This window comes from Euprymna scolopes, chromosome 10 (assembly GCF_053919585.1).
Source record: "Euprymna scolopes isolate OS-2025 chromosome 10, ASM5391958v1, whole genome shotgun sequence".
Classification (NCBI taxonomy): Eukaryota; Metazoa; Mollusca; class Cephalopoda; order Sepiida; family Sepiolidae; genus Euprymna; species Euprymna scolopes.
In genome coordinates, this window is record NC_136491.1 from 43,875,348 (window position 1) to 43,891,819 (window position 16,472).

At 33.8% G+C, this 16,472-nt stretch overlaps 1 protein-coding gene across 2 annotated transcripts in view; it reads right to left on the reverse strand.

Annotated features, from left to right (window-relative positions):
* Nucleotides 1–2,850: 2,850 nt before the first annotated feature.
* LOC145285960 (mitogen-activated protein kinase kinase kinase 2-like) overlaps nucleotides 2,851–16,472 on the reverse strand; it is a 578,382-nt gene continuing 564,760 nt past the window's right edge. For both annotated transcript variants that reach the window (XM_080134486.1, XM_080134485.1), the window contains 4 exons: nucleotides 13,905–14,027; nucleotides 9,409–9,538; nucleotides 7,621–7,795; nucleotides 2,851–3,168 (listed from right to left, as the gene is read on the reverse strand). In XM_080134486.1, coding sequence (XP_079990612.1) covers nucleotides 2,934–3,168; nucleotides 7,621–7,795; nucleotides 9,409–9,538; nucleotides 13,905–14,027 — 663 coding nt within the window. In that variant the 3' untranslated portion in view covers nucleotides 2,851–2,933. The remainder of the gene's footprint in view (nucleotides 3,169–7,620; nucleotides 7,796–9,408; nucleotides 9,539–13,904; nucleotides 14,028–16,472) is intronic.

Below are 16,472 nucleotides of genomic sequence, written 5' to 3' on the forward strand. Positions count from 1 at the left end.
ATGGTTTCATGATTTAGCAGTCGTCTTATACAACCAGTATATGATTAATTTATTAAAACTTGCTCCACTTTTGTAACTCGTCTTATCTGACGGCTGCCTTAAATGCCGAAATATATGTTATATGAAATTTAGACTGTGACTTAAATCTTGTTTTGATTGAAAAATATGTAAAACATGATTTTGGGGTGTGGTCAAGTGTTGAAATGCAACACTTTTTATAGTAATAGTTTTGCAATTTTGAAAATAGCGTTTGTCACATTTTGCAAAGAAACTCTTTATATTATTTTAATAAGTTATGCAAAAGGAGAGTATGAAATATGCAAAGGTAATGTTGATGGGGCTCAAAGAAGCTTGCGTTAAAAAAAGCTTCATGGGCTCTTAGCGTTGGCACTTATGAACAGACTTCAATTTGAGTTTATGATGATGCATGCACAAGCACACAGATTTTATAAACAAAACAAACATATTTCACTCACTTTCTTATAGATATTCTCACATAGCCAATGATAAATTCAAATTCATACAAAATCACACTTATGAAAATGCAATACAACCGCAGTTATGTCCCCTTTCGCACTTAATGTAATTTTGATCTTTTCTTTTTCAAACTTCCTTTTCATATCACTTTTTTTTTTTTCCAAATTGTTACAAACTTCAAAATAGGGTCTATTTTTTTATTTAAAAAAAAAAAAAAGGTTTGTTTATATATATTTTTGATGTTTTTGTAGATTGGTGATCTTTTAACCCAACGCATGTAAGTTAAAAGCATTACATACTTATGTGTCATGCCAAAATTAGCATAAATTTTGCTTATGAAAAATGATCCAGTAGAAGTGCTAGATGTATTTTTAACAAAAAAAAAAAAAAAAAAAAAAAATCATCCACAATCAAATTCTTTAAAAATGTGTTTAAAAATCGTGGGCCCTTATTTAAATCAACGGTTATCTCCCTTGTTTGTCAAACTAAATTGGTCACACAACTTTTCCACATTAAAACATACAATAAAATGTGATAATTCAATAAATTCTATTTTTTTTTTTGATAATTCAATAAATTCTATTTTTTTTGATAATTCAATGAATTCCATGTTTTTGATAATTCAATAAATTCTATTTTTTTTTTGATAATTCAATAAATTCTATTTTTTTTTGATAATTCAATAAATTCTATTTTTTTTGATAATTCAATAAATTCTATTTTTTTTGATAATTCAATGAATTCCATGTTTTTGATAATTCAATAAATTCCATTTTTTTTTGATAATTCAATAAATTCCATTTTTTTTGATAATTCAATAAATTCTATGTTTTTTGATAATTCAATAAATTCTATATTTTTTGATAATTCAATAAATTCTATTTTTACTTGCAATTATTTTTCTATTGTATCATTTTTCGTAAATTTGGAATTTATACTAACTTCGACAGGACATGTATGTAATAATGTTTTCACCTGAAATGTGTTGGTTTAAAAGATTGCTAGTCTACAAAAGCATTATATTTTTTTCATATAAAGTCTGTATTAAATTATTTGTTCAATAATAATTCATTTGTAAATGCAGAACGTTATACTGTCAAATTTTTTTTTTTTTTCAGTTTTATTTCTTGTTCATCTCTCTCTTGTATCAATTTTAAAAAATTTTTATTTTTTTTATTTAAAATTAAAATGTTTTTCTGTTTCTCAAAAAGGTGGGATCAATAGTTTAAATTTATATTGTTTGGCATTAAACTTGCAAAAAATCACAGGTCTCACTGTTCCAAAAAATAATTAAAATATTTTTTTTTTTTGCAAAAGAGGTGATCAGTTTTTTGTTTTTTTTTCTTTTTAGAGAGATGATAAACTTATGATTGTTTTCATTCAAAAAGAAATTGACGAGAAAGGGAAAAGAAGACAAGCGTTTAAAAACAGTCAAGCAAAACGCAATTATTTCCCCTTGTATCATTTCAGCCGAAGAAGTTTTGAGTGGAATTGCATATTCCTGGCACCTCAACAGAGAATGGATAGACTTGTTCAGTCATTCCTATCATCATCATCTTCATCATCATCCCTTGGTGCTGATGGTCGTACTGTTCTTTGAGAGCGCTGCCAGCAGCTTTATAAACAAACAAAAAAAAGCAGACGAGGAAGCGAGGGAGAAAGATGATTCCTGCTTTTGGTTCCTGTAGTTTTTTCTATTTTTTATCATATTTTTATTTATTTTTTATCCAAATCCAAACTCTCTCATCTTGAGTTTTGCAGTTGACACAAGGGGAGATAATTCAAGTCGAACTTGTCTTCTTTTGACAGAGTCTCATTAAATTTTGCTTTTTTTTTTAAATAAAATAATTTTTTTCTTTTCGCACATATGTACCGAGCCATTAAAACTTGAGGCCAGGCAGATGGTAATGAGGAATTTTTCTTTGACATAACCTCAAAGAAAAAAAAAACAAATAAAAATTTGTTTTCATTTAGCACCTTCCAAATTGATTTGATTTTGCTGCTAAGAAAAGAAAAGAGGGCTGAGGTTGATGGCATTTGTTTCTCTCATATCTTCGGAGCAACTTCCTTTGATAATGCCACATTTAATCCTAGTTTTTTCTTCTTTCCTTTCTTTCAAAATGAAACGATAGAAGCGAAAATAATCAATACAACCTCTTCCTCCACGTCTGCCACCAAAGCAGACGTGGCTATGAGGATTCTTCCGAATCCTTAGTTGCATTTTTTGATAACAGAAATTAAAACAATGAGGCAGCCAGATTCGCCAAGAGGATAAGGTACAGGGTAGGGAGTGTGTCATCGGTGGTTTTATGGGGGAGAGGGGAGCAAAACTGGAGCAGATGTAGAAATTATTTCACGCAACATATCCAACCATTTTCTTTTTTTTCTTCTTCAGGAACGGATGAAAGACTTATTTGTATGTGTGTACGGACACTGACGGCAAAGTGTGACCCGACTTATGTATTTTCGTTTATGAATCTATGGCGTAACAAGTCCTCAGCTGTGGGTCGCTCTCGCGAGTTTCTTCGGAAACAGCTCCGAATACAGTCTCTGGCGATTTCTGTGATATTAGGGGGCAGTTCGTACTTAGGGTGTTCAGAGGTGGCAATTTTATAAATGGCTGCCATAGTCTCAAGATCTGGCCAAGGGGGTTTCATAGTCAACATTTCAACAACCGTACAGCCAACACTCCTGAAAAAAAAAAAAAAAAAAAAGATAAAGTAAAAAATTAATTAAATCTGAAAAGCTTTTTTGTTTGCATAATGAGTATTTTAGATGGCGTGAGGAAGGATAAGTAAGAGGAGAAGTGATGATAAAAGCAGAATAAAGGGAGCAGTAATAGTAGCAGCAGGAGAATAAAAGGATTATGCAAATCTCCACTATTATATAAAAGTTATTTTGTGCGTGTGAGTTCCTCATAGGTTCTGAAACAACTGAGCCTATCTTTTGCAAATTTCACAGTTGAAATTAATTTATATGTCTGGCAGTGTTCTTAAATATGTTTTGTACAGAAATTTTTCAGATAAGTATTGAAAATCGAAAAAATCTGATATTAAAAATAGCTTTTCTCTCTTATAGATAAAAAAAAAAGAATTTTACAGGGGAATATGTTATGTTACACCAGCAAGAGAGATAATAAAATTTCAGCAAATCATTTCTTCTTAAAAAAAAAAACAGATTTATTATTATCTGGCGATATAGCTTAGTGGTAGACTACAGATCGAATGGTCCCATGTTCAAGCCTGGGTGTACCTCACCATTTTATTTTTATTTTTTCTTATTAATGAGTTCAATTTATGATAAGAGATACCATTTAAAATAGCCGCAAATCATTTCTTTGTTTACATATTTTAAAACTAAACATTAATCAGAAGTGATTTTTCCATGGCGTTCATTGTCAAGCCCAAATATCAGCTGACATGATACTCAGACAGAATTTGATGAACGACATTATCATTATTTTTTTTGCAAATTAGTCCTCATAATATATAATAATCAATAGAAGAGTTATTTAATAATAATACATATGCAATCTACAGAAATTAAAATATTATGTTTTAGCCTATTGTATGACCAAGCAAAGCCGGGCTGCCAGCTAGTTATGTTAATGAAGTAGGACAGAAAAATTTGGAAATAACAGAATATCAAAAATGATAATCGAGGATTCAGAGTTGAAAGCAGGAACATACGTGGCTTAGAATTCATTATAATTGGATAAACTTTCTTCTACAATGAAAAAATTATTTTTATTCATCTTAAGCCAACATCCCAACAATCAAAAACTATTACTGTTACCTTATTAGCCAAGCCATTGCTCCAAATTTTAAACCTAAATAACTGGACCTTACACCAAATTTTAAACTTAAAAAGCTGGAGCTCGTGCCAAATTTATAAACTTAAATAGCTGGAGCTCGTACCAAATTTATAAAGTTAAATAGCTGGGCCATTTCTCCAAATTTTAAACCTAAATAACTGGACCATGCCCGAATTTTAAACCTAAATAGCTAGGCCTTGTACCAAATTTTAAACTTAAATAGGTGAGCCTTGTGCCAAATTTAAAATTTAAATCATGGATTAGGCAACCAAAGTCACAGATGACATTGATAATAAGGATAATGTAGAAGTAATCACAGAAATCACTGCAAAAGGATTATAGAAAATGCGAGGAAGTCATATGCTCCATCAAGTCTAAAATAGAACACAGACTTTGTTCCCATGAGTTTTAACAAATAAACAAGGTTCAGAACAAGTGCATATCCTCTATCCCGACCATTATCAATGGACCACGGTGATTTTGTCAACATCTGACAAAGCCAAACTCTTTGCCAAGAACTTTACCGCAAACTCAACCCTATGTAATCAAGGCCACCTACCTCCAGAATTTCCTCCCGAAACCGAAAATAATCTGAGTGACATCCACAAATCTGTTCATGATGTTGCCACATTCATCAAGAACCTTGATGCCAGCAAAGCAACTGGTCCTGACAATATTCCAGTTATAGTACTCTAAAAGCTGCAACCAGAACTAGTACCCATTCTTGCAAAGCTGTTCAATTGATGTCTAAAAGAGAAATGCTTCCCAACACCAAGGAAAATCTCATTAGTATGCCCAATATTTAAAAATACTGGGGATCAGTCTTCTGTACCTCAGTACAAACCAATTAGTCTTCTGTGTCATGAATAAGTTACTTGAATCTATGTTAAATAGAGAAATCATCAACCACCTCAGCAAAAAACAACCTACTAAGTGACAAACAATATGGTTTCCGTCCTGTGAGATCTACAGCTGATGTACTGACTGTAACTTCACATAGGATCAGTGAATCTATTGACAGGGTTTTCCTCTCAAGAGCAATAGCTTTTGACATATCAAAGGCATTTGATAGGGTTTGGCATAAATGTCTACCTCACAAAATTTTAAGCTATGGAATATCTGGAAATGTCTTCTCAACCATTGAATTTTTTTTCTCTGATAGGTTTTTACAAGTAGTCATCGATGAGCAGAAGTCCAAAACTCAAAGTATCAATGCTGATGTGCCTCAAGGATTTATCTTTTTCTTATCTTCATTAATGATTTCCCAAATCATATTCTAAGTTCATTTGTTGACATATATGCAGATGACACTACCATCTATGGCAACACTTCAAAGGTCAATAGCAACCAATATCTCTCAGAGTTTCTTTCCTCTGACTTTGATCAGATGGTGCAACAGGTCGCTGGTTAATTTTAACGCATCAAAAGCCAAGCTTCTGATTTTTTACCATAAATGCTCTGATCTCCAGAAGGTATCTTACTTCCAATGCAATCCTCTACCTGAATGAGAGCCAGATACGTCCTTAAATGGAGTACTGTTGCCACATCTTGGTAGGAGATGCTGAGGGTACCTATCCTGCCCTGACAGAGCTCAAAACCCACTTCGAAACCTAGTAGGTGATGCCCTTTTCTCTTCCCTGCAACCTCTTTTTCACAGAAGAGATGTTGTGAGCCTATGTCTGCTATATCATTATTTCCATGATAAGTGCTCGTGTGAGCTTCAATCTATAGCCCTCACCCCCTTTGCCAAACCTTCACACAAAAACACTCATCTAGCTACAACTACTATCAACCCCCCCCTCCCACTCTCTATTTGTGCCTGAATCTAAACGTAAATTCCATAAACAAAGCTTCTTTCTTAGAACTGCCTGCTCATGGAACTCTGATCTGCTGGCCTGCTTTCAAGCTGACTGCAATATGGTAGTCTTCAAGTCCAATGTAAACAAGTTCTTGTTGAGTTATTCCCTTAAATGATTAAATTATATCCAATTTCCACCACTAACGATTACTACACTGTTGTCCCAGTGTCTACCGTACACTCATTAACTCTCATCTTCGAATGGTCTTCAGGCTTGATAAATGGTGTCAAAAAAGGGATTTATTATTTTTAGTTATACAAAAAAATGACTTTAAAGATATGCCATAGTTCATGAATTTCTCTCCTACTTATAATTTGTCTTTCCATCCAATAATTTTGAATGTCTATGGGCATTTAGAGAAAGAGTGGCTCTCTCTTTCCAACTAATTTATATATTATGTTCATACATACCGTAAACATGTATTTTTTATTATTTTTTTTTTTTTATTACATTTTCACCCCAAACAAGGCACATTACCACTTTGGTGTAGGGGGCTACTATCAGGGGAAACAACTACTGGGGTACTATATAGGGATTTGGGCAGCAAGATGTTGGTTCACGTTGCACTTGAACTTCTGCATGTCAGTACAGTTGGGGAAGCAGTGACCTGGAATGGAATTCCAAAGTCTAGCAGTTCTGGGGAAGAAACTACTGGAGTAGAAAGATCTTTTACATCTAGGGATCTCTACAGTGTGGGGGTGGGATTTTGCAGCTTGTCGGGTCTGTCGAGGGTGTTCACGTCGTGGGGGCACAAGTGCTTGCAGTTCATCAGAGCATTCACCATTAAAATACTTGTAGAACAGGCAGAGGGATGCAACGTTTCGTCGATGGGACAGAGGCTGAAGCTCAGATGCCAGTTTAGGGCCTATCAGATTTGCGATGCAAATTAGATAGTAATAGGACTCTTTCTTGTTCTCGTCAGATCACCAAAGTTAAGCAACATTGAGCCTGGTTAGTACCAGATGTGTGACCATTTGGGAATTCTAGGTGCTGTATGTGCTCTCTGCTTGTCTTGGCATTGTTTCCAGTTGTCCTGAACCTTCACTTGCCACTGGTATTTAATGGCAACTCAGGAGAGTTATGATTGGTAATTGCACAACTCTTGCCAAAAAAAATCCACGCGCAGTCAGCCTTACAATGGCTATCTATAGTCTGTCAAAACTGAAGGAAGCTACCAATAGGACTTTTTTTTATTTTTGTATTATTTTTGAGGATAATATATATATTTTTAGGTTTGGAGGAAGAATGTCATAATAGATATCACACAGATTATTTTTAGGAGGAAGAATATCACACAAATTATGAATTTTGGTGATGAGAAGTAGAATAAATAGTGGAAGTAACCAAATGGGTCATAACCCTTATCCCTGAGTGGCTTCCGGGCCTTGATAAGTGGTGACCACCGTGTAAAAAAAAAAAAAAAAAAAAAAATACATTTAATAATAAAAATAATAATAGAAATGTCTGTACCAGATATCTGCTTTCCGACAATAACCTTCTCCGTTGATTACTTCCGGTGCCATCCAATGAGGCGTTCCAATCACAGTCTTCAGCCCGGATATACTGCAAATTGTTTGCAGTCGCTTCGAAGCACCAAAATCTCCGAGCTTCACATTCCCTTGCACATCTCGTAATATATTGGCACCTGAAATTAAAGAAAAAAATACAAATGGACGTTTTTGCTTGATAATCTTAGGAATTTACTCCTCCTCCACCTTTCTACAACAAAAAATAAATATTACAACTTCAATAGGAACAAACAACATCATTAAAAAGCATTATTCCATAAGGTTCAAATGAAAACATTGGAAAAACGGGTAATGCTTAAATTTTTTTTTTAAGAAAATGAAAAATGAAAAATTTGTAATTAAACGAAAATTTAAAAAATTTTTTAAAATTTTCTTTAATTAAATGAAAATAAAATTTTTTTAATTAAATGAAATATGAGAATAATTTTAAAAAATTACTGGGACTTGCAAATATTATTGGAAACTTAGAACGATAATGCATTATTGAGAATTATGAATTAAATTCTCTTGGAAGAGGAGTAGAGCTATGCCCATCTCATTCTCAATATAAGGTGAAACATATTAAGCTTTGAAAACTCCATTCTGCTCACCCACCGAATCCATGCTCGATTTAGGGTTCCGATCACTAAACCCAAAAATCACCCAAGCTTTACCTATAGACATGAAGATTAGGACCTGAAATCAGTTTGCTTTATACAAAAGGATCAGTTATCAACTTATTTTTCTTGTCTTCTTTTGGCTTCAAATAACCTTGCAGTGCAGATGGATTGCCCTTTTGATCTTTTACAACATAGGGAGAATGGCAATTCATCAGAACAGGACCTTTCAACATCTAGGGACTTCACCAAAGTAACCAAGTGACCAGCCAGGACCCAGAGCAATCAAATTGGTGATGTCACCCACTACACTCGTTGGAGGAGTAAGAAGTATGGTTTGAAGCTGGAGTTGGTTTGCAGGAAAGCTACTGAACGGTTGAGTCAGTGTGCCTCTACAGGCCTGGGTATGCCCCTTGGAGGTTCATCGTCAAGGGACTCTGTAATGAGACTTAGGTAGGTTGGTATGATTAAGCAAAGATATGCAAGTTTGCCATTCAACCTTGGTGGAGGAAATGTCACTTATCCAAAATAATAAACATTCTTTATTTGTTTATAAATTGTACATGTGTTGTTTTGTTTGGAATCTTCAGACTACATTTCTCATCTTGAGTGTCATTTTCACAACGTTTCGGTTGATGTAACTAGAGACCTTCTTCAGGTATATCATCTTGAACTTGGGAATCTGCACAGAATTTTGAACGGAACCCTTTATTTAATCCATGAAGGTAGCATGCTCTTGTTCTGCCAGTCATGACTGGGTAAAAGTTCTAAATAAGTTGCAGTTGTATTTTGAGTGTCGTCCACACTGAGGATTGAACCTTCAACCTTCAGAAGTGTAACTCTTACAACTGAATCTCACCAAGTACTTTATCTACTATGCCACGGGTCCTTGCAGACAATTTTATCAATCGAAACATTGTGAAAATAACACTCAAGATGAGAACAGTAGTCCAAAGAATCCAAATAATATGAGCGATCAATCCTTATCTCAAAAATTCAGACATGAACTTTTAATGCTTTGTTTTCAATAGAGAATTCTTGTTGTAGCATCAACGAATGACTATGGTCCGACACAATGGAGAGAAACGATCATGGCTAGTGAATGCACATGGTTTCATAAGAAATGTACTTACATTTGATATCTCTATGTACAATAACATTTTTATGTAAAAATGCCAATCCTTCCAGAACCTGTCTTGTATATTTGCGGGTCAAGTTTAAATTAAGTGGTCCATAATTCTGCAGCTGTTGCTTTACTGACCCCTAAAAATAGAGAGAAAAGCGACAAATGGTTAACCAACTGGTACTGACCAGGCTCCAGTTCTAATGAGAACCAGGATGTCAATGCGATTATACTGTAAGAGTTATTTCCCTTACATTCAAAATGTTAAACATATTTAAAAATGATTCTTGTCCACAATTCCCCCTATCTTAAAAAACAAAAAATACAGAAAAAATTTGTATGATAGAACGAAAATATCATATTCCAAAAAATCACATAAGTTGATCAAATAGTTTCCTTTTTAACTAAGAAAATCAAATTTTATGAGTACGCAAAAAAGGAACTGTCTTGTATTACCATCTTCAAGAAACAAAGGTAGATAACTCTACAATAACTCAAACTTGAAAGATCAGCTTTGTAATGTACATGGTTTTCCATTAATTCCTTAAGATTGTTTAAAAATTATATACGTTATAAAAATAAAACTAGCTGATCAATTTACATGATTCTTGGAATACAATTTTTTTTTGCTTTGTCACGGGTATGTCCATCAAAGTTTTTTCTGTATTTTTGTTTTTTAAGATAATATAGCGGAAATTCTAGACAATAAGCAAAAATAGATTTCAGCAAAAGGTTATCATTTCATGCATTGTCAAGTAGGTTGAAAAATACACATATCATTTCTGTTCAATGCAGTTTCGAGCAATATCTTACGTTAAGAATTAATGCATATATTTTTTTACAAAGTTTTCATGAAGGCATAAATTTTTTGTCATATTTCTCAAATGTGGGAGGAATCTTGTCCGAAAAAAGATGAGTGAATTGGGTGTCAGCGTCAATCTATCACTTAAACCCGACTTAATTAGTTATGTAGAGTGGTGTGAAAACTAGGTTAGCTGTCATTTTGTTAACGTCACCTGAAATGCAGGAGTCAGTATTTTTGTTTGGCTTAAAAAAAAAAAAAAAAAAAAAAAAAAAAAATTGCAATGAAAACAGACAAAAACTGCCAAATCATTTTCCAGAAGATAAAACACAGACATAAAAGATATTGTTTTTCTGTCTTCTTTTAAATAAAAACTTAGATTTTATGAGATAATTTTTTTGTTTTCAATAAAATCATAGTTCATATTCTTGAATATAAAACAAATCCCCATCATATTTTAAATCATCATCATGATATTTTAAATCATCATTATTACTATTATTATTATTATTATTATTATGATGATGATGATGATGATGATGATGATGATGATGATGATGATGATCATCATCATCATCATCATCATCATCATCATCGTCGTAGTAGTAATAATCATAATCATAATAATAATAATATTTGGTTTAATGTCAGATTTACATACTGGCATGCATTGGATGGCTTTTAATAATTGACTTCTAAGTTTACCTATCTCTGGCCAAGTCTTTATTTATCCCTTTTTCTCCCAAGCCCATCCTTATCACATCCTCCCATGTTTTCCTTGGCCTTGACCTTCCCCTACCAAAATAGGCCTGCTGCCTCAACTGTTCTACATCTACTAACCCCCAAATTCTTATTCATTCCTTCAATGTGGCCATACCATTAAAGTTTTCTGTTCTGCATGTGTATCCCTATATTGTACATCTGAGTTCATTAGATCTAAATTCATCTTTTAAGACTCACATTACACATCCATCGTATCATTCTTATATCATTTCTCTCCATGCAACACATGTCCTCACTTCCATACATCATTCATTCTTTCAATGTGATCATTCCAACAAAATCTTCTGTTTTGCACATGTCTCCCAATACTGTTTCCAATCTTTTGGTAGCATTCACCAAAAGATGTGAAAAAAAAAAAAAAAAAGAAGCTAGACGGCACGTACACCCATATGCTACAAACAGTGTTAAATATATCTTGGCAAGATCATCCCACAAAGCAGCAACTTTATGGCAATCAACCTACCATATAATCTTCTGAGGTCATCAAAACTAAACCGGTCTGTAAGATTCACATTACATACTCATCGTATCATTCTGACATCATTCCTTGTCATGCAACGCATGTGCTCAACCCTTATTGGTCAGATTTCTTTTTCATACATTATCACACTTCATACACATGCCTGATAAACTATTTCCTTTTCCCATCAAAAATTTATTTTGTTTTACAAGAAATCAACTGTTTTGGGATTATTTAATGTTGTAATAATGCACATTGCAAATTGTGTTATTCGGACGACTAACTACATTTTGGTCGCTATTTTCAGAACGTTTAAGCATTTCTCAGGTGAGCCGATTACGCAAACGGAGTTGATAGAAGCGAACACTCATTAGTTTCTTCCTCTTTCTTGGCCAAGTGATGCCACAACCAACAACTTATCACATACCATAACATACCCTCCCTCTCAAAAAAAAAAAAAACCCAAAAAAAAACCCCAAAAAACAAAGACAAAAACTTCTCTCTTGAAATTAAGCAGAGATGAGGAAGAACTATAAAAATAGAATAAACCGAAGAAGGTATGAGTGAGAGGACTAAAAGATATTTAGTTCTCTCCCACCGCAAGAACTTTGACACCCGGATCAGAAAGTCGGATTGAGAAGTCAGCACCCCAGAGGAAGGGCACTCTGACCTGCAAAAAGTGCCTGGGCAGCCCTGTCAGCATCCTCCGGTGAGGGTGCATCAGGCAATTGGCAATAAACTAACTTCTTCTCAAAGAGAGAAGACAAGGCTTGAGAGGATGGACCTCCTAGAACTGCACAGAACTAAACTCTCACCGCAAAATCAACAGGGACCAAGTCATTACAGGAATGGTCTGATCGCTGTTGATTTTTTTTTTGGGGGGGGGGCGAGAATACAAATCCCTAGCCGGATTGAGAGAACTAAAAAAGAGTGCCTGTAACCTCCAATCTATAGAATAGAAAGGCAACAGCTTTATTGAGTCGTCTTTGTTGTTAATAAAAAGGGGAATGAAAGAGAAAGGTGTTAGTAAATGATTACGTCCATCATGGTATGGATGGATGAAAAGATTAGAGAGTCCACGTAATGTTGAATAAGTGTCTCATAAGTAGGGAAGAGAAAAGAGGTTTTTCTTTTTTAAAATGAAAATCGCTTCAGACAAGGCATAAAGCCACCTGATGTAAGGAGCTATAAAGAAAACAATACTACAAGGTCAAAAACTAGCAACAATAAGCGTTAGATTGATAGATTCTGACACAGAAAATAGCAATTTTTTCTCCTTTGTCAGAAACATCACACATGAAATGTGAGATCTAAAGGACAAAATGAGTTTGAATGTCCAGTCAGACTGTGTGTATGTAGGCATATGTGTTACATTAAGTCTATGTATATGCAACAGTAGCCATGTTTGATTCTTGGGTCTTTTTGTCCAAGTTGAACCCAGGGCACAAATGACTAAAGAGATTTTGGTTGTGTCCCAAGAAAGCTTAGAAGCTGAAGTAGAGGGGTTGGGTGATAGATGCACTATGATGAGTTAGTGATAGTGGCATCTTTTTTCCAACTATTTGGCACTCCTTTTTATCAACCTCTGTTGTGTATTCACTTACCACCTGAGATATAGCTTCTGATTGGGCAAGACAAAAAAAAAAAATTAAATTCTTGCACCAATCAGCACCCAGCTTAGAAATTATGCATGGATTCAAAATCATCAACCAGAGATATTGATGCTGTTAGACATCTTTTTAAACTTGAAAACCTACACAGACTCATTTAATCTACAGAGGTAGATTGTTCTCATTCTGTCACTCATGACCAAGTAGAAGAGTTGAGTAATTATTATTTCATTCTTAGTTAGTATCACTTGCAGTGAGGATTGAACCTTCAAACACTAGAAGACTGTCACATAAAACTGATTCTTACTCAGTTTTGTTTGATTTTGGTGATTTATAAGAACAAATGTTTTAACTTCGTTCAATGTGGACTATAGTAATGTGGAGACAGAGTGGTCTAGAAAAAAAAAAATGGCTGTTGAGTTCTAAGAATGCATCCAACGAGTCTTGTAAATGATATTTATGACAATGATTTTATGCGGACTGAAAAAAATAATTATATTCCAATTTGTTAGGAAGCTTATCTGACAATTTTGAAATGATTCAATGGATTGCCAAGCACCGGTTAATAGCCAACTCTTAGAGGTGTTAAATCTGCAATTTACCATGTGCATTGAACTGTTATTTGCAGTCAATTGATGGTTGAAGATGAAAATGTTCAAAAGATGGATTTTGTCGTTCGAAACAAAAAAAACTTATTTCTTGAGCAAAGCAAACTCTTCTTACAAACAATTATCTTTATAATTTATGCAAAGTAAGGATTTCTTTAAATTTCAATTTTTACACAAAACTCAAACTCAGTGGCCATTTTCTTTCTAGGTCATTGTGTCTACACATTAATGTGATTTACTTACCCCCGGCATGTACTGCATAAAGATGGATAGCACTGTGCCTTGAACACAGCCAAAATACTGAACAATTCTTTCATGCTGAAAATTTCGAAGAAGCTGAATTTCATTTTCTAAGGCACGAACTTCCTGCAGAAAATTAAAAAAAAAAAAAAATGTATAAAAATCAAACATTTTCCAATTTATAGATATCATGTAATCTCTATGTAAATTTATGTACGTGTATATGAATTTATGTATGTGTATATGTTTATATGTATTTGCATGTGTACATGTTTATATATATTTGCATGTGTATATGTGTATATATATTTGTATGTGTGATGGGATCCCTGGGTGTGTAGATGCTGTTTTGGATAACAATAGCATCTGTATGTACAGCCAAGAATCACGCATTTAATATTACAGTGTGAAACCATAAATTATCTCCCTAGAAAAGGCGACATGATTCCATTTCAGTTTGATGAAAGGTTTTCTTTTTTTGTTGCAGACCATCTACCTGTTGTGTACAAATTTCAAGAGCAATAGAAGCTTTCTATCATGTCTGAAAGTGACACAATGTTCAACGAGCGAGATCAGAGATGTGCCGCTGTATAACTTATGCTCTTTACCAATTCAAGTTTTAACAACAGGACCATTGCCAACACCCTCAAAATGCAAATCTGGATGGTCTAACGCTTCAAGGCACAGCTCAACAAAGTTTCTGGCCACAGTTATGGTCTTTGGTGTGGTTTCAAGTGAGGGCCACATCATGCCACCTCACATCTTCGAAGTCAGCTTGAAAGTCAACACCAGAGTGTACCTGGATGTGCTGAAGAGTGTGGTGATCCCGTGGTGCAATTAGGTGGCTGCTGGCAGACCCTGGGTGTGGTAACAGGATTCAGCACCTACCTACAAATCCAAAGAGACCAAGGCTTGGCTTCAAAAGGAGTGCTACGAATTTATACTCTTCTCTCAGCACTCCTTCTCCAACCTGAACCCGCTGGACTACTTCGTTTTGTCATACATCGAGAACATTACCACCATGACCTCTCACAACACCAAAGCCAGCCTTATTGCCACCATCCGCCAAGTAATCACCAAGCTTCCTGTATTGAGGCAACGATTGAGGCTGAAGGCGGCTACACTGAATAGATGTCAGCTCTACTACATAATCAAATTACCTGAATTGATTTTTTCAATAAAATATTTAAAATAAAGATGCGTTGTTTGCTTTATTGTGACAAATTTATCGTTCCACCCTGTAAAAGTTATGCTTTAGTGAAGGAAGAATATGAAAGATAAATATACAGACATGCACATAAAAAATGAAATGAATTAAACATAGAGAGAATAGAAGGGTCACCAGTTAGCAAGTGCTAAAACAAAAAGCTTTGTAAATGAATATCTCAAAAACAAAATTTTATAAGAAAACATTTTTTTATACTACAATTTTATAATAATAAAACGCATTTTTAATTCACTCCGAAACTAATTAACCGATCATTATGAATTTTGCAACATGTCTGCTAAGCAGGGGTCATAATGTAGGCTATATTTATGCAAATGGGTTAAAAATATGATGGAATCTCTTTGTAAAAATTAAGATACCAACGATTTTTGTGAAATTTTAACGATAGCTATTTAAGTTTCTTTTGGGTATTTTAAAGTGTTACCAAAGAGACATAATAGAAGTACAGCTTCCCGTTTAAAAATTGAAATACATAAGATTTAAATTCAATTTGATCCACAGTCATTAAATACCAATGAAGCAAGATTTCCTGAATTTCAATTTCTTCGTAAGATCCTTTATGCATAAGCTTTAACTTTTAGACATTCTCTCAAATCAAAATCATTTGATCAAAATTTGAATCAGGATTCTCGACATAAGGTTTAGAATCATTATATCCGGATTTTTAATCTTTGTAAGACATTGTTTTGTTGCATATCAACCTTTTTTGGGTTATTTAATGCCGAACAAGTAATTTTGGAAAAAGTTTTTCTACTTCAATTTCTTTATATTTTCAAATATTTATTCATTTAGTTTGGTTTGGTTATTTTCTCTTACGGCATATCAACCCTTTTTGGGTTATTTAATGCCCAATTCAGTAATTCATTTTGCAAAGAGAAAGGAAAAAATAATATCAATGTTTGGTGCATTTTAGGTCAGGATAATACACATATAATAACCTGTGGGTCTTTCCTCAGCCCATCCCCTATATGGGAAGAGAGCAGTTGTCCTCAAACATGACTGCTCTCCTTCACAGTTCAGAAACCAGGGAAACATTTATCAGCTCATGTATTATATGTCTCTAAACTTCCTTTCTATGCCGCCATATTTAAACACTCTTTAACTTATAATGGAATATTCTGAGTTCTGGTCTAGAATTCCTCCATGTTAAAAAAAAACAAAAATGAAGACAAATCTGTATTTGTGACAAAACAAAAATATCATATTCCAAAAATCAGGTAAACTGTTTGATTTTTTATAAAAAAAAATTATTTTTAAGCGATCAATGAGAATTTATATTTAAAATATAACATAAATCTAGTACGAGTTATTGTTGAGTTACCTCCCTTGGTTTTGAGATTTTT